Raw genomic sequence first — 18766 nt, 5'->3', positions numbered from 1 at the left:
TTTCATTCGGGACAATGGCGATGCATGATGCCATCATGCCCACAGTTTCATGACAAATTTGACTGTGTACTGTTGGTTTGACTGAATTTGTGCCAATAGATTGTGGAATGATTGTATCCTTTGTAGTCTTGGGCTTGCAAGTGCTGTTTGCGTATTTAGTGTGGCTCCTAAATACTGTTGAATTTGTGGTGGTTGCAAGTGGAATTTTTGGTAGTTTATTGAGAACCCTAGAGTGTGTAGGGTTTGTATTCCATAATGTGTATGGTTTTGACATTGTCCGACTGTTGGATTTTATTAGCCAGTCGTCGAGGATGTGTTGCCTTCTTATGTAGGCTGCCACTACGGCAAGGCATTTTGTAAATACTCTGGGAGCTGTTGTTATCCCAAAGGGTAACACTTTGAACTGGTAATGTTTTCCTTGTATTACAAAACTGAGATATTTCTGTGCGCTGGATGGATGGGTATGTGAAAATACGCATCCTTGGGGTCTAATGTTTCCATAAAATCTTGTTGTTGTAACAGTGGGACTACATCCTGTAGTGTTACCATGTGAAAGTGTTCTGATAGGATGTAAAGACTGAGAGTTCTGAGATCTAGCATTGGTCTCAAGGTTCCATCTTTTTGGCAATAAGGAAGTACAGGGATTAAATCCCTGTTCCTATTTGATGTTGTGGTACAAAGCTCTATGGCGTTTTTGAGTAATAGTGACTGTAGTTCTGTTTGCAACATGGAGATGTGTTGGGAGGACAGTTTGTGTGGTTTTGGCGGTATATCTGGAGGAATTTGTGCGAATTCTATGCAGTAACCATTGTGGATAATGGATAATTCCCAATTGTCTGTTGTAATGGGTAACCAATTTTTGTGGAACATTTGCAGTCTTACTCCTACAGGAGAAGTGTGATGAGGGAAGATGTGGAGCAAGTCACTGTTTTGTGTGTGAGGTTTGTTTTGTTGGCTGATATTTTCCCCTACCTCAGGGGAATTGGCCTTTGTAAGTTACTCTAATCCCACCTCGTTGGTACAGAGGCTGGTTTTGATTGCGAGGTGGATGCCTCAGATGTTTGGGCTCTAAAACCACCCCTGCATTGAGGCTTTCGAAATGAACCTCTATACTGTGTAGTATATAGAGCACCCATGGCTTTAGCAGTGTCTGAGTCCTTTTTCATTTTTTCGATGGCAGTATCAACCTCAGGGCCAAAAAGCTGTCTCTCATTAAATGGCATGTTAAGGACAGCCTGCCGGATTTCTGGTTTAAACCCAGACGACCGAAGCCATGCGTGTCTCCAAATGGTGACAGCAGTATTGATTGTCCTAGCTGCTGTATCTGCTGAGTCTAGAGCTGACCTAATCTGGTTATTAGTAAAAGCCTGCCCTTCCTCGAATATTTGCTGTGCTCTCTTTTTTTGGTCTTTTGGGAGATGCTGGATGATATCTTTCATCTCGTCCCAGTGGGCCCTATCATACCTAGCCAGTAGTGCTTGGGAGTTGGCTATTCTCCATTGATTAGCTGCTTGCGATGCCATTCTTTTACCAGCAGCATCAAATTTCCTGCTTTCCTTGTCTGGTGGTGGTGCATCACCAGATGACTGGGAGTTGGCCCTCTTCCTTGCCGCACTGACAACTACGGAATCAGGAGGTAGCTGTTGGGTAATGAATGCCGGATCAGAGGGAGGCGGCTTATATTTCTTTTCCACTCTGGGAGTGATGACCCTGGCTTTAACTGGCTCTCAAAAAATGTGATGTGCGTGTTTCAACATGCCTGGAAGCGTGGGAAGGGACTGGTAAGTAGTGAGAGTGGAGGATAATGTATTCAAGAGAAAACCATCCTCAAGAGGTTTGGTGTGCATGGCTACGTTATGGTATGACGCTGCCCTAGCTAAAACCTAAGTGTATGAAGTGCTAACTTCTGGTGGCGATGGTTTTGAAGGATAGCAGTCTGGGCTGTTATCAGAAATGGGATCATCGTAGAGATCCCATGGGTCGATATTGTCTTCGTGTGACTCTGCAGAGTGTACTGGAGACTGTGCAGGTGGAGGGGTAGTAGGTGGAGAGACAGTCAGGTGAGGAGAATGAGCAGGAGACTGATGAGGTGAGAATTGCAGAGGCGGAGTTTTTTGTGTGGGCCTTGGTACTTTAGCTGATGGCTGATCGGTGTCCAATTGTCCTTGAAAGGCTAGCTTCCTCTTAGTTTTCAGAGGAGGTGCCGTTAGGATCTTGCCAGTGTCTATGAATATGAATTCTGGCGTGCCTTTCATCAAATGCCTCCATTTGTGTGAGTTCCTCCGAAAATCTATGGCTATCTAAGTTATTTTGAAAGTCCATGCTCTTCTGTGTAGATGGGTCTCTCCGGCTCCGAAGCCGGTTTTCTCGGGATCGAAAGGCCTGGAGTGGATGTTGGCCTCTGCTCAGACAGGGATTTGTGAGGCTTTGACTAGATGGGTCGTTGTTTGCCTGTTTCAGAGCCTGTGCTTCGGCTCGAGTCCGAAGGCTTCGATGGCGTGGCTTTTCTTGGTGCCAAAGTTGTTGGTTGGTCACCAGAAGTCTTCTTGCAAGAGGAGACATGGCCTTCCGGCAGTGGCGTTCCCGAGGCCTTGTGTTTGGGCTTGGATTGGACAGGGGCAGGCATATTCACGTGCTGTCCTGCCGTGACCGGACTGTCCTCTTCGGACTTTTTTTTTTCTAACAACTACTAATGACGATCGCCTGGAGGAGAATGTCCTGCCCTACCTGCAAAGCCTCCTAAAAAGATTAGGGGATTCAAAACTGAAAGACTGAGCACACCAGTGCTTCATGCATAACATCATCTGTTACCAACACTGAAATTCATATTTTAGGAACTCAACAAGGACTGGAATCATCTGGAAAGGATATGGTGTTTTAATGGTCTCAATGAACGCCTGCAACTACTTCACTTCAATCCATTTCAGGACTCGAGAGGACAGTGAATTGGAACTGGAACGTCTGGGCTGGCTCCAGGTTTCTAGAAGAATTGTGATGAAGGCTCTACTCACCACTAGTAGCACTAAACCTATGTCTGCCAAAAGGCTTCTAATGAAAGAGGGCTGCCAGGTAGATGCAAATAAGGAACCAGACATGTTACGACGGTTGTAAACTGGTGCTTATTCATAAGTTGAAAGGATTTCAGTGTGTTCCAGTGATGTTCTCTAATCTATTTATTCAATGCTTCCATTTTTTTTTTTTTTTTCTCAAGGTACGTAAAGCTGACTAATGTATTGACGCCTTCATTACACAATTCAATGTTGTGAACTGACTGATGAACACTTAATGAACATAAACTAGGACATTTAACAGTCGTGTAAAAGTATTAGCACTTTTGATTTCACAAAACTGAAGGACCGAAGAGTTTGATTTACCTTTTTAATTAAAGAAATCCTTTGTACAACTGCACTTCGACTTGACTTACAAAACGTTTTACTTTACAGATACCTTGTAGTCTCTGTCCAATTTACAAACTTAACTTGCATGTTCATGGCATAGAAAAAAATAATCTGCTTTTATTATGGTAATTGGTCGTGCTTTAAAGGGCGAGCATGGCAGGGAATTATAACAATTACATGAAATTTATTTAAAGTGATTTTGCAATCTAAGTCAGTCAATGAACAACATTTAACAAAAAAATATTTTCAAATAACCTCCTCCCCCCGAAGTTTAACATTTCTATCTGGGACCAGTTGCACACATGTAATTTCAATACTCCACATGCATAAAATCGTTTTCAGCAGCCAAAAGGTTAGCACCGCAGTGAGCAAGCTCCACAGCAGCTAGAAGAGCGATGCTGAAAAACAGTGTGTCATTAGAATTACATATCGCCATAAAAAGGAATGGGCATATATTTTCAAACAGTCTTGCAAAATCCGTGTAGTGCGAAAAATTAAGCGGAGGGAAGCTTGGAAAGACAGGATGTGATCCTTCAACACAGTGAAGACAATATGATCACAGTACTTCACCATTCCTTTAGGTTTAGGGAAAAAAAAACATAAGGGCAGCATGTTTCATAGGATGACAAAGAATTCCAAAGGCAAGTATCACGCATTGCAATGATTCCACGTGGGCCGGTAACTTACAAAAAGAACATAAGTACCTTGAGTAGAAAAAATGATGTTTTAACTTAATTTATTTTTTTTAAATGGCGCACACATCCAGCAATTTCCTGCAGTCAAAATAACTGCGCAGTCCAAATGTTAAACTGGCTCCTCTTGCTAGGTTGACATTGCTTCTCGGCACCATCTGGATTCTGGCAGATGGAAAGCAGGATTAATGAAATATTAACTATTCATGCTTAGTATTCACTCATCAGATCCTGCCGATCTCTTTTGGGCTCTCTTACGGGGCGACCTCCTTGGTGAAGCTTTGTCTATGAAAAAAAAATATATGCATGTATCAGCTGAACATGGCCACCGTATTTATTTCCATCAAGATGCAAGCAAATGGTCTATGCAGCAGTCACCATTACTAATAAATGTAAATGTAATCTTTTATAACAAATGTTATTTCGTTCCAGAGTATAGAAATGCAACAACCCTAATGTTTTGTCTTTAGGTTTCACAATGATATATAACCTGACACAAGCAAGGACTTGCTGTGCATAGCATCTGGCTGTGAAAAGCATTACTGGGTTCAAGAGGTACACTCTGACATGCCCTAGATCCAGCCCCCAGAACATGCACAGCACAACCATTACCAATGAACATTGTTTTAAAACGTTCTCGAACCACTCAAATGGTGTAATAGCAGCCAGATGAAAATATTTTACAAAGAATTAAGTGAATTTTCACCAAATCACAAAAGGTTCTTCCTTGAATCAAGTTCTACCTTTATTCCAAGGATGGTAAAGTTCTGTTGAACAATTATAATCCTTAATTAGAATATTGGAATGTTGGGAGGTCCAATGAAAACAATGGAGTGCTCTGGACTTCTAATGGCCGGAAGTAGCCTGGAGCGCCAACATTCCAATGTTTTTGGTCACAGCTGTTGCTGTGAACAAATGTCTCACGGAGCCAGAGGGGATTTCAATCTTCTCAGGCCCCAAGAGACCTTTGCTGTATTTATTAAGACATTCTCCCCTCTAGTGGCAGAATGTTCTATTAGCCTTATAACCCTCTGTAACCGGGCTATACATTAAAACCCCACTCTCTTGATAAAAGGCACTCGCCTTGGGCCTTTATAACGCTGGACTGGGCCTTAAATGGCATGTATAGCCCACTATGGCACGCTACATGGCTGTATTGTGTGACTGGAAAATCACCACACAACTTAAACTCTCAAACATATAGAATACAATTAGCAGTTTTAAAAATCTTGCAAGTCTGCCCAAAAAAAAAAAAAAAAAAAAAAAGTGCTATCAAAGAAACAAATCAATACTACCTCCTGGCACATTCTTATAAAAGCTTCAAAAATACAGGTCACAGCCAGTACTTGGCAAAGACTCGTCTACTGCAAAAACAGCCCAGATGAACAAAAGCTTCATAAAATATCCCACAGAATCTGCAACAAGTACGATTTAAATTATAGTTTAATCAATCACTACGTTTGGCTCTAAGCAACTGCAGAAGATACACTCTTGGAAAGCAATGTATAGTTATTATTATATTTAAAGATTTAACCAAGTATGGTTTGAATCTACAGTTCAGTTCTACTAAATGTATCAATGCCACTAATGAACGACGTCTGCACATTTCAATCCGTCAGTATTAACTTAAACAAAAAGAGACTCCAAATTAGTGTACCATGGAGAGTCCCTTTAGGACTTGTGAAGGCAGACTGGTACAAATGCGATTTTTCAAATAACCTTCAACACACTGAAGACAATTGGATCACGGTTTTACTATTTTTAGAATATAGACCCAAAAGGGTGTTATTATCCACAAACTAACCGCAGCTGAGCCAATCAGCTCGAATTTGTAATGGGAAGATGGTTTTAACACAAGGTCCACGGATTTTACGAAGCCAGGGCCCATTTTGCTCTCAAAAGTGTACCCTAATGATGACCCACATCTTGCTGGAATACATTTCAAAACAGGACTGGCAGATTGAGATGTACTCGTATACAGTCTTGTTTCGAGTAAAGTGTGTTCAAATGGGTTTGAGCTAATGAACACTGTCAGTAACATACTGAAGGCTCAAGTTAAATATTCCCCGCCACCCCCTAATTTGGGAAGGGACAATTTTATATTTTTTTAATGCGTTCTGATGATCAGCTGTCTACTGGTTAATAAGAGGTGACACACAGGTTTGCTGAAGCCTCGATGAATAAATGTTTCATCTGTAATCCTCATTCCATAGCAGGTATTTATCCTGACCCAAGTGTTGATATATAGCAAATCAATGACTTTTAAAAGATGATCCTATTTGTGAAGTTTCTGCCGGAGCAGCTTGTAATTGACACAATCCAGTACAGCAGCACTGCTGAAAAAAAACATACATATGAACTCCTTGTCTTTGTCAATCCCTTGACCCAATTCCGCTTATTGCCATGATATGGCCACGGTTTCATTATTTTTGCGAAAGACTAACAGCTAATTATTGTTGTCCAATCCCTCCAAACCGTACAGTAGTAGTTTTGCCTATAATTTTGCACTGTTCAACAACACTATGAAAGCAATCGTTTTTTGGGGAATGCGATTCGTCTTTTAAACAGTGATGTATAACTGCTTAATAAATAAAGTCATTACATAGTTCAAACAATTATTACGGGTGGGGAGAGGTGGGTTGGGAAGAAACAATGCTACTCTCCAGAAACAGAAAATTCTTTAAAATATCGAAGCTGGAATGATACTCGGCCCCTACGGCACCAGATTTCCAAATAGATTGAATCACACTTTATACATTTGATAATATCAAACGTAGATTATCATTCAAAGAGGACGTCTGTACACTAACCTATTTACTGTGGAAACGGATATAGCCAGGAACTGGCAAAATGAAGACACTCGGGCATAAGGCAATAATCACTTCTTAGCCCTTGAGAACTCAAGGGAAAAAATATAGTGTCGTAAAAGTGTCACAAACTAAGAGGGGATTCGGTGGGTGCAGTAAAAGTGTGGCATATGGAATGTTTTAGCATAGGCTTTTTTGGCTTTCCCTATAAAGTGCACCATAGACCAGATAGAAGGATGCATGCTATTTAACACAGAATACCACTGTGTTTTACAAATACGAACGTACAATGTAAACACCTACTGTACATAAGTCAATAAATGTGTTCATAAACATGTATTTACTGTGATAAATAATTGAGTTACCAAACTTGTCTTGGACCTGGCTGCTATGAAATATGAATTAGGTCTAGTGGTGTGCCCTTCAATATTATTAGGTTCCAGAACATCCTGGAGTTGATGGATATTAGGCTAGACGGACACGTTCCCACATTTCCTAAGCATGTATTTTTAACTGCAATCAGCATGCGTGGATCTTTGGATGTTGAAAGTTTTTTTTTTTTTAAATTGATTTATGCTTTGACACTTTAGTTGTTTCATTTCTTTGCCTAGCAAGAACTTTTGTTTGTTCCTAGATACATTCTGCTTATAAGCAAACTGCAGGGTTTAACAACATACAGATTTTTTTTATTAGAAATTAAACGAATCAATTGTGTCTTTTGCTCTTATTGCTGAAAGGAGCACACACATCAACTGTTAAAATCTTATTGTTGAACAGTCCTTCTGTTGTATATTTAGCTCTACTAACTCAATTGAAGAAAATGATCTACCATAAATAGATATTTTATAACAACTTAAAAAAATTGTCAGCCTTCCTTTTGCACAACCCTTTTTCTTGATTGTGGATGTTAATAGTTGATGGGATTGATATTCTTTGAGTGTATCACCTTCAAAAGCGAGGTTTCTGGGGGAAAAAAAGTAAACAGTTGATAAAAAAAATTAAGACACGCAGGTGGTCTCAATGATTTGAACCGTCACCTTTGTTGAACATGGAAGCCACCTTTGTTGCTCTATAAAGCCATGTTTAATATTTATTCCAATAAAGTGATTGTGCACAATTAATTTTAGTCCAATGTGGACAATTTTCGAAAAGGGGACTAGGAATTGCAGAAATTATTAAAAACCCTTACACTGACCCCCCCCCCCACTCTAAATCAATAGACAAATTTAAAGTTAGTTAGGAACGAGGATAGGCTCTCCCTCCTCTTTACTCAAGAGCTCATTAGGTGCATAGAGTTCGATTACTATTGAATACAATAACTTTACCATCCATTTAAATCTAGGTCATGTATGCCTTATTGAAGTACCATCATCTGTTGATGAAGGCGCCAAGCTAGATGGTAAAGGGTGGATTCCACTAGCTTGATCTGTATCAAGTAATTTCTAGGTCACAAAGCAATGTCTTAAAACCACCAATTATTCTGCTCTCCAGGTATGTAGCAGCACTCACTCCTATTTTGCATTCTAGTGGAACAATCCATAGCTTGTGCACTATGCACTTTTGTTTTCAGAAAACCTGGGCTCTAAAGGTCATAGCACTCAAAGGATAGTCTTCCACTTCACGGTTCAAGAGGCTAAGAAGCGCAGGATGCAGCGTTGCTCTTCTCCAGACCTCCTGAACGGCATACTGGGCAGGGATCCAGGTGTGAGAGTTTTACACCAGTAGCTAAAGGGCTACTGGCAGTCACAAAATGCACATTGGAGACCCCCCCATCTCATACGAACATACTATCCCACTAATTAGCCAGAGCAACTGCATTAAAAAAAAACATACTTAGCAAAGCACAATAATAACAAACTAATTTTAAATTTGCAGCAACAAAGTTCAATTTCCTCACCTCGTCTACTCTGCACTGAAGCCGCGAGGAAGCAAAACAGAGAAGACAGTAGGACAGATTACAGAACAGCCAGCATAATTGTGAAAGCATACAAAGAAGCATTTAGAAAAATTGTTTATAGATATTTGGCAAAAGATTTAAAACTACACACACGTATACAGAAATATCTTAAGCAAAACAATCAAAGTTGCTAATGAACGTACATTTTAAAACTAATGCACAGTTGGATTTCACAACAAATGTTGCTTGCCAAAATTTTATAGGCATGTAAAACGTACATGTAAAAATGTTAATGTTTGGATCTTGTAACATTAGTAATGTAAGATAATAACACATTAAGAAAAATAGCTTAATTTTAATATCTAGCATGTCGGCTTATGAATCACTTAAACAATCACTTACTAATTTGATTCAAAGTTTCTTGGGGAATCCAGCTCATGTCCACATCATTCTGGCTAGTTGTGCCCATCTCAACTTTCTGAACCGGTCTCTTTCTCTGTTAAAAAAAAAATTATAATATAAAATATATAATAAAAAAATATTAATCTACTAAATTCAAACATTCCTTCATTTACTAGATATTTTTACGAGTGCTTGCATGAATAAGTCAGAAAGAAAGCAGTTTGGGGAATTACCAGAGTAGTTGCAGTCATTTGCCAAGATTTTAAGGCTTCTTGAAGCTGGGAAAACAAAGTCCCGCATTTATGTTTCAACTCCACCCGTGCCCCAACAGGCCCGACACAAACAAGGTTTCTAAATCCTACTTGCCATTGGACTCTTCAATAATTGCCCTAAGGACTAAATTAGAGACCCACATGCTGGATTCAGGAGAATGTATGTATATAGTAACTGAATGTATACCTATTTACCAAGAGAAAAGAAAAGTTTTAAAAGACACGCTGTATGTATGGTTTTGGCAGCTTATTTAGAAGGCTACAGAAGCCAAATTTAATTTACTCTTTAAAAAAAGATAATTATTTCTTAAAAAAGAATCACTAAAAAATAATAGCGATAAGAAAAACATTTAGAGACCCCTCTTCCTACACAACAAAACCACAAAAAAATATTAATAATCATTATATATATATAAAATGTCACTTACCCAGTGTACATCTGTTCGTGGCATTAGTCGCTGCAGATTCACATGCTGTGCACAGTCCGCCATCTGGTGTTGGGCTTCGAGTGTTACAAGTTGTTTTTCTTCGAAGAAGTCTTTGAGTCACGAGACCGAGGGACTCCTCCCATTTCGACTCCATTGCGCATGGGCATCGACTCCATCTTAGATTGTTTTGCCCGCAGAGGGTGAGGTAGGAGTTGTGTATGCTAGTAATAGTGCCCATGCAATGGAGTGAATGCGTATGTACATAATAAAGTTTTAAGTAATATATTTACAAATGTACAAATGTTTAAGATCTACTTCTAAACGGCTACAGGCTCCCGGGGAGGCGGGTGGGCGCATGTGAATCTGCAGCGACTAATGCCACGAACAGATGTACACTGGGTAAGTGACATTTTCCGTTCGATGGCATGTGTAGCTGCAGATACACATGCTGTGCATAGACTAGTAAGCAGTTATCTCCCCAAAAGCGGTGGTTCAGCCTGTAGGAGTTGAAGTAGTTTGAAATAATGTTCTTAATACAGCTTGACCTACTGTTGCTTGTTGTGCAGTTAGCACATCTACACAGTAGTGCTTGGTAAATGTATGAGGCGTAGACCATGTTGCTGCCTTACATATTTCGTTCATTGGAATATTTCCTAGAAAGGCCATGGTAGCACCTTTCTTTCTGGTTGAGTGTGCCTTTGGTGTAATAGGCAGTTCTCTTTTAGCTTTAAGATAGCAGGTTTGAATGCACTTAACTATCCATCTAGCAATGCCTTGTTTGAAATTGGATTTCCTGTATGAGGTTTTTGAAAGGCGATAAATAGTTGTTTTGTCTTTCGAATTAGTTTTGTTCTGTCAATGTAGTACATTAGTGCTCTTTTGATGTCTAATGTATGTAATGCTCTTTCGGCTACAGAATCTGGCTGTGGGAAGAACACTGGTAATTCTACCGTTTGATTTAAGTGGAACGGTGAGATTACTTTTGGTAAAAATTTAGGATTAGTCCGTAGAACAACTTTATTTTTGTGTATTTGAATAAATGGTTCTTGAATGGTAAATGTTTGAATTTCACTCACTCTTCTTAGAGATGTGATGGCAATTAAAAATGCAACTTTCCACGTTAAGTATTGCATTTCACAAGAGTGCATGGGCTCAAAAGGTGGACCCATGAGTCGTGTTAGGACAATGTTGAGGTTCCATACAGGAACTGGTGGTGTTCTTGGTGGTATAATTCTCTTTGGGCCTTCCATAAACGCCTTTATGACTGGTATCCTAAACAATGAAATTGAGTGCATAATTTGTAGGTAAGCAGAAATTGCCGTAAGATGTATTTTAATGGAAGAGAAAGCTAGGTTAGATTTTTGCAAATGTAGTAAGTATCCTACTATTTCTTTTGCAGATGCGTGTAAAGGTTGAATTTGATTATTATGGCAGTAATAAACAAATCTTTTCCACTTATTTGCATAGCAGTGTCTAGTGGTAGGTTTTCTAGCTTGTTTTATGACCTCCATACATTCCTGTGTGAGGTCTAAGTGCCCGAATTCTAGGATTTCAGGAGCCAAATTGCTAGATTCAACGATGCTGGATTTGGATGTCTGATCTGTTGTTTGTGTTGTGTTAACAGATCTGGTCTGTTGGGTAGTTTGACATGAGGTACTACTGAAAGGTCTAGTAGTGTTGTGTACCAAGGTTGCCTTGCCCATGTTGGTGCTATTAGTATGAGTTTGAGTTTGTTTTGACTCAACCTGTTTACTAGATATGGAAGGAGAGGGAGAGGGGGAAAAGCGTACGCAAATATCCCTGACCAGTTCATCCATAGAGCATTGCCTAGGGATTGATCTTGTGGGTACCTGGATGCGAAGTTTTGGCATTTTGAGTTTTCCTTTGTTGCAAATAGATCTATTTGAGGTGTTGCCCAAATTTGAAAGTAATTGTTTAGTATTTGGGGGTGAATTTCCCATTCGTGGGTTTGTTGGTGATCGAGAGAGATTGTCTGCCAACTGGTTCTGAATCCCTGGAATAAATTGTGCTCTTAGGCGAATGTGGTTGTGAATCGCCCAATGCCATATTTTTTGTGTTAGGAGGCACAACTGTGTCGAGTGTGTCCCTCCTTGTTTGTTTAGATAATACATTTTTGTCATGTTGTCTGTTTTGACAAGAATGTATTTTTGGGTTATTATGGGTTGAAATGCTTTCAGCGCTAGAAATACTGCTAACAGTTCTAAGTGATTTATGTGAAACTGCCTCTGATGTATGTCCCATTGTCCTTGGATGCTGTGTTGATTGAGGTGTGCTCCCCCACCCTGTCATGAAAGCATCCATCGTTATGACGTATTGTGGCACTGGGTCTTGGAAAGGCCGCCCTCGGTTTAAATTTGTACTGTTCCACCATAGAAGCGAGATGTATGTTTGGCGGTCTATCAACACCAGATCTAGAAGTTGACTCTGTGCTTGTGACCATTGTGATGCTAGGCACTGTTGTAAGGGCCGCATGTGCAATCTTGCGTTTGGGACAATGGCTGTGCATGAAGACATCATGCCTAGGAGTTTCATTACCATTTTGACTTGTATCTTTTGTGTTGGATACATGGCCTGTATTATCTTTGGAAATGTTTGAACCCTTTGTGGACTTGGAGTGGCAATCCCTTTTGCTGTGTTGATTGTCGCTCCTAAGTATTGCTGTGTTTGACACGGCAAAAGGTGTGACTTTGCGTAGTTGATGGAGAAACCTAGCCTGTGAAGGGTCTGTATGACATATTTTGTGTGCTGTGAACACTGTCTTAGCGTGTTGGTTTTGATTAACCAGTCGTTTAAGTATGGGAACACATGTATTTGCTGCCTTCTGATATGTGCAGCTACTACTGCCAGGCATTTTGTAAAAACTCTTGGCGCAGTTGTTATTCCGAATGGCAACACTTTGAATTGGTAATGTATTCCTTGGAATACGAACCTAAGGTATTTCCTGTGTGAAGGATGTATTGGTATATGGAAATACGCATCTTTTAGGTCTAATGTTGTCATGTAATCTTGCTGTTTGAGCAGTGGTATTACGTCTTGTAACGTGACCATGTGAAAGTGGTCTGATTTGATGTAGGTATTTAGTGTTCTGAGATCTAGTATTGGTCTCAGAGTTTTGTCCTTTTTGGGTATTAGAAAGTACAGTGAGTAAACTCCTGTGTTTTTTTGTAGATTTGGTACTAATTCTATTGCGTCCTTTTGTAGCAATGCTTGAACTTCTAGTCCTAGAAGATCTATATGTTGTTTTGACATATTGTGTGTTTTCGGTGGGACGTTTGGAGGGAATTGGAGAAATTCTATGCAACCATGCTGGATAATTGCTAAGACCCAAGTGTCTGTTGTTATTTCCTCCCAAAGTTTGTAAAATTGGCTTAGTCTTCCCCCCACAGGTGTTATGTGATGGGGTTGTGTGACTTGTGAGTCACTGTTTATTTTGAGGAGTTTTGGGGCCTTGGAATTTTCCTCGATTTCTTGGGAATTGGCCCCCTCTATATTGCCCCCGAAAACCTCCCCTCTGATATTGCCCCTGGTAAGTAGGCCTGGTTTGTGAGGTTGTGGTTTCTGTGGGTTGACCTCGAAACCCTCCCCTAAGAGGTGTTTTTCGAAATGTGCCTCTGCTCTGCGGGGAGTAGAGTGCGCCCATGGCTTTGGCTGTATCGGTGTCTTTTTTGAGTTTCTCAATGGCAGGGTCTACCTCCGGCCCAAACAATTGCTGTTCATTAAATGGCATATTGAGCACAGCTTGTTGGATTTCCGGCTTGAACCCTGAAGTGCGCAGCCATGCGTGCCTTCGTATCGTGATTGCAGTGTTTATTGTCCTTGCAGCTGTATCTGCTGCATCCATGGAAGACCGTATCTGATTATTTGAGATACTTTGTCCCTCTTCTACCACCTGTTGCGCTCTTTTTTGGAACTCCTTGGGTAAGTGTTTGATGAAATGTTGCATTTCATCCCAATGAGCTCTGTCGTATCTTGCCAAAAGTGCTTGTGAATTGGCAATACGCCATTGATTTGCTGCAACCCTTTTTCATGCATCATCAAATTTGCGGCTCTCTTTGTCTGGAGGTGGTGCGTCTCCTGAGGTATGAGAGTTGGCTCTCTTACGAGCTGCCCCGACAACTACTGAGTCTGGTGTTAGTTGTGTTGTAATATAGATTGGATCTGTTGGCGGTGGCTTGTACTTTTCCTCCACCCTTGGAGTTACGGCTCTTCCTTTAACTGGATCCTGAAATATTTGTTTTGAATGTCTTAGTATTCCTGGGAGCATGGGAAGGCTTTGGTACTGGCTATGGGTGGAGGATAGGGTGTTAAACAGAAAGTCATCCTCAATTGGTTCAGAATGTAAGGTGACGTTGTGAAATTCGGCTGCCCTTGCGACCACCTGTGTGTAGGATGTACTATCCTCAGGTGGTGACGGTTTTGTGGGATAGGAGTCTGGGCTGTTGTCAGACACTGGAGCATCGTAAAGGTCCCATGCATCGGGATCATCCTGACTCATTGTAGTATGAGCTGGTGAGTGCATCAGTGGTGGAGTTGTTGCTGGTGATGCATGTATTGATGGTGGTGGAGACGGTGGTGGGGTTGTTTTCCTAGCCACTTTTGCCTGTGGTTGCTTGTCCTTTTGTTGAAAGGCAAGTTTCCTTTTTATTTTGATTGGGGGAAGAGTGGTTATCTTCCCTGTGTCCTCATGAATATGAAGCCTTCTTTGCGTGTAGTCAGGCTCTAAAGCTTGAAGCTCCTCTCCAAATCTATGTAATTGGGAGGTTAATCCTTGTTCCTCTGTATAGGAACTAGTTTTCGGCTCCGAGGCTGGATGTTTCGGAACCGAAACCTTTTCGGAAGTCTTTTTAGGCTCCGAAGAAACCTTCTTTGTTTTCGGCGTGGTGTCTCGTGCCGAATTTTCTCGGAGCCGCTGTCTCGGCTCCGAGGTTGCTGTGTGGCGGTATCTCGACCGGAGTCGGATGACCTCGACACCAGCATGCCCTTTTTCGGTGCCTTGGATCGGTCACCTAATTTTCGGGTTAAGCCATGGCCTGTTGGCGGTGGCATCCCCTGGGCTTTTGTGGACTTCTCGTGAGTCTTGATTTTCGACGTCTTACTCACGGTTTCGGGGTGTTTCTTCGGCGTCGAGTTCTTCAGAATCCGACTCGTGGATGGAGAAAGCTTCTTCTTCCTCCTTGAAACGTTCTTGACCTGTCGGCGTGGACGCCATTTGTAGTCTCCTGGCTCTTCGGTCTCAGCGTCTTCCTCGACCGAAACGCTCGACAGGCTTCACAAGTATCCTCCTTGTGCTCGGGGGACAAGCACAAGTTACAGACCAGATGCTGATACGTATACGGATACTTGTTATGGCATTTTGGGCAGAAGCGGAATGGGGTCTGTTCCATCAGCCTTGAAGTCGCACGTGGCCGGGCCGACCAGGCCCCGACGGGGGATCGAAAAAACCCCGAAGGGCCACCGGAGCTCTTCAAAATTCGGTGTCGATTTGTTCTAACTAACCCGATACCGAACGCAAACAATACCGACGATTTTTTCTGAGATTCTAACTAACTTTCCGACCCGAAACACGGAGCAAAAAGGAACACGTCCGAACCCGATGGCGGAAAAAAAACAATCTAAGATGGAGTCGACGCCCATGCGCAATGGAGTCGAAATGGGAGGAGTCCCTCGGTCTCGTGACTCGAAAAGTCTTCTTCGAAGAAAAACAACTTGTAACACTCCGAGCCCAACACCAGATGGCGGACTGTGCACAGCATGTGTATCTGCAGCTACACATGCCATCGAACACACACACACATATATATATATATATATATATATATATATATATATATATATATATATATATATATATATATATATAGCGCAATGCAGAGTGACTGCAAATCCTAAGTATTGGCAAAATGACACTGCTTCTTTAAGAAGACACACTCCATCAGTATCCCACCATGTTTTGTCCGTGGCAGCTAAGGCTGTTTTTTTTAATGGAAAAAAGGGTATCCAGAGTATTAGGTCACAAGAACTCCCTACTCATTCCTCCGGGGAAGAGGGAGTGTGCTCACGACAATAATGAAGATACACCTGGAGGAGAGGTAGGATGATGGAACTCTTCCCTTCCCAAGCGATTATATTTAATAGTTATACGCACTAAATAGAAGATCAAGCACATCCTTCATGAAAAAAGTGAAGGAAACCTATAAGGAGTGTAGTTTACCCAAGGCCATCAGCCCTGTTTTCTTATTTCCGACTCACTGAGTAAACTGTTTTCATATAGCAGCTTTACATATTTCTGAAATGGGGAAAATTTAGAACATCCCCCAAAAACGAAGTTGTAGCAATTCTGGGCGTTAGACTACCCCGGGAGAGTCTGTTTGGTAACTGGATAGCAACGGAGATCACAACTCTCCCCCCCCCCCCCCCCCCCCCCCACACCTTAAAGTAGACTGCTCTGCCTGAATGGGCCTCTACCTCAACTGGAGAGAACTGAAGCCTTGATCTTGCCAAATGAAGGTTGCAATAGTATATTGCTTTTTTGTTGCATCTGGTTAGATCTAATTGGTCATGGAATCAGAATAAGAATTTTCTCCATTTAAAAGAGAATTATGTTCTGGTCAGAGGACAGTTCAAATGACCGTACTGTACAAGTTCAGGAGCCAGGCTCTTAAGGTTAATAGTGGAAGACTGTGGTGTCGGATTTAGCCTCAAAACACAAGTGAGGCGTAAGAAAGAAAAAGATGTTCAGTGAGTGATTTTGGCATGGCCACGCCGGCTACTGGAATCATTTGATCTTTGACCAATCTTATCACAAGAGCATTCTCTTTAATGTATGGTTGACAAATCCTATAGATGTAATCTGGAAAGAAGAAGAACTGCAGAAAGTTGCACACAACAGGCTATTGAGCCATTTCCAAACTATGTTAGCTTTGAACTCTTGACTGTAACCTCCTCTTTAGATAATACAATGCTGAGATAATTCGACCTGAAGGGCAAAAGAAATGAAATGCCTTGACTGTCAAATTAAATGTTCAAATCGATGAGGCTGATGTGGTACAATCTCTCGTTCCTGTAGCATGTACGTTGAACTTGTGGGTGACCCATGTACGCCATCCAAGCAGGACATCGGTCAACATGGTCTGTAAAAGAATAGCCCACTGAAAAGGCACTCCTTTAAAAGGTTCTTTGGATGTCACAAGGGAGAGACTGCATCTCATCTGGATCAGTCTCTTCCCAGCTGCCGGTGTATTGGCACCCAGGATCTTTCAGACATGGAAGAAAAGCCTCATGTGCAGCCTGAAGCAAGGATTTGGAAGATGCATGATGCCACTGACCCCAGCAGATATCGATTTGGCCGACTGTGGAATGGAAAGTCTGTAGAAGGCTACATTATTCAAGGAATATAGCAGACAGTATCTACTATGAAGGACTATGAAGGATACACTCTTTCCACCAGTGTATCAAGTACTGCAGCTAAGTAATGTATGCACTGAACTAGGACCAATAATTTTGTCTGATAGATGAATATCTTTGGCATGGAAGTAAACAACTGCCATGCACTTGGAAAAAAAAAAAAAAATCCTGGGGGCTGAATGCAGAAAGAACTTTGTAACGATAGTGAATATGGTTTACTACAAACCTCAACAATTGTAAATGTTTTTCTGTGACAGGAATGTGAGAGTTAAGCATCTTGGACTCAAGCACAATTCAGCCCCCGTGATGAGACTGGGGATAAATATGATTAAGGACATTTATTTGCTGACTTTTAAAGGCAAGAATGGGCCTCAACCAAGCCTTTATAAATGTTTATTTCATGAAGGCCTGAACCTTACCAACAAGTCTATCAGGGGTGATTGCTATCAGGGTGCATCTTACATGATAGGACCTTAATGTTTAGGCTGAAAGATGGCTTTAATACTAGGCCTAGCCACTGGCAGGAAATATGCAGTAAATTCACTTTCTAATTTATTTTTCTAGCCCCAGTGAAAGAAAAAGGTTAGCCAGCCTGCTCACTGGAGGCATTGGGCTATCACCACTGCATGGATTCAAACAGAAACATGTGAGACGAGGGAGTGGCATAGTATAATGTGGTGCATGGTTAATTATAAGAGCGCTCAGAGAGAAAACCTCTATACACTTGGGGTGATATGAGGGATCCTGCTGCAGATGCCACTAAAATGGTCTGCAGTCTTCAGGGAGATCAAGGGATCAGAACACCAATTCCTACACAGCCAAGCAGGTATCCGATGGGGTGCCAGATCATGATGAAGAAGCTGCACCTGGTCTCTCATGACTAAGAGGATGCTTGGCTCGGCTCGACTGTAGTGTTGGTGTACTGGCATGGTGCAAAGATCTGACTACCAATTTCACATGGCTGATGTCCACACAACCAGCATGATCGTGCATGTTTTGCCTTTCATCTTACACACCACACTGGGAGTCAAGTGGGCCGGAGTTAAGGTATACAATTCTGGCGTACCCCTTATCAAAAATGCTCTCCTCAGCAGTTCCAGGTATCCCCCACCTGCTTGTGAAGAACAGGAAATTTGGCTTTTAGAGACTCAAAAAATAGGTCTTCAAGTGGAGATCGGTAACTGATGCAAAACATCCTGAATGGACTTGTGATGCAATGTTCATTAATGTTTTGGGACACGTGTAGTCATGCCATTCCTACCTCGTGACCAGAAACCCCACTACCCCTGTGAGGCTGAAGATTATGCAGGCCCACTAGAAATGATCCTCGTGTTACATATTTGTCGTTATCATAGCTTAGCTCCAATCTTTAAGGGGTCATGGCAACGACCAAAGTATCCCCAAACTGAGTGAGAGCTGGAATTTGTTGGAGCTCAAGGTTATGG

General features: G+C 41.5%; 1 protein-coding gene across 1 annotated transcript in view; it reads right to left on the bottom strand.

The window, feature by feature from the left end:
• Positions 1-3364: 3364 nt before the first annotated feature.
• SSR1 (signal sequence receptor subunit 1) overlaps positions 3365-18766 on the bottom strand; it is a 112593-nt gene continuing 97191 nt past the window's right edge. Inside the window, exons 7-8 of the mRNA XM_069217298.1 lie at positions 9197-9290; positions 3365-4375 (exon numbers count right to left, since the gene is read on the bottom strand). Of these exons, the coding sequence (XP_069073399.1) occupies positions 4308-4375; positions 9197-9290 (162 nt within the window). The 3' untranslated portion in view covers positions 3365-4307. The remainder of the gene's footprint in view (positions 4376-9196; positions 9291-18766) is intronic.

This window comes from Pleurodeles waltl, chromosome 2_1, assembly GCF_031143425.1.
Source record: "Pleurodeles waltl isolate 20211129_DDA chromosome 2_1, aPleWal1.hap1.20221129, whole genome shotgun sequence".
NCBI lineage: Eukaryota > Metazoa > Chordata > Amphibia > Caudata > Salamandridae > Pleurodeles > Pleurodeles waltl.
This window is presented reverse-complemented; position numbering and strand designations above follow the sequence as displayed.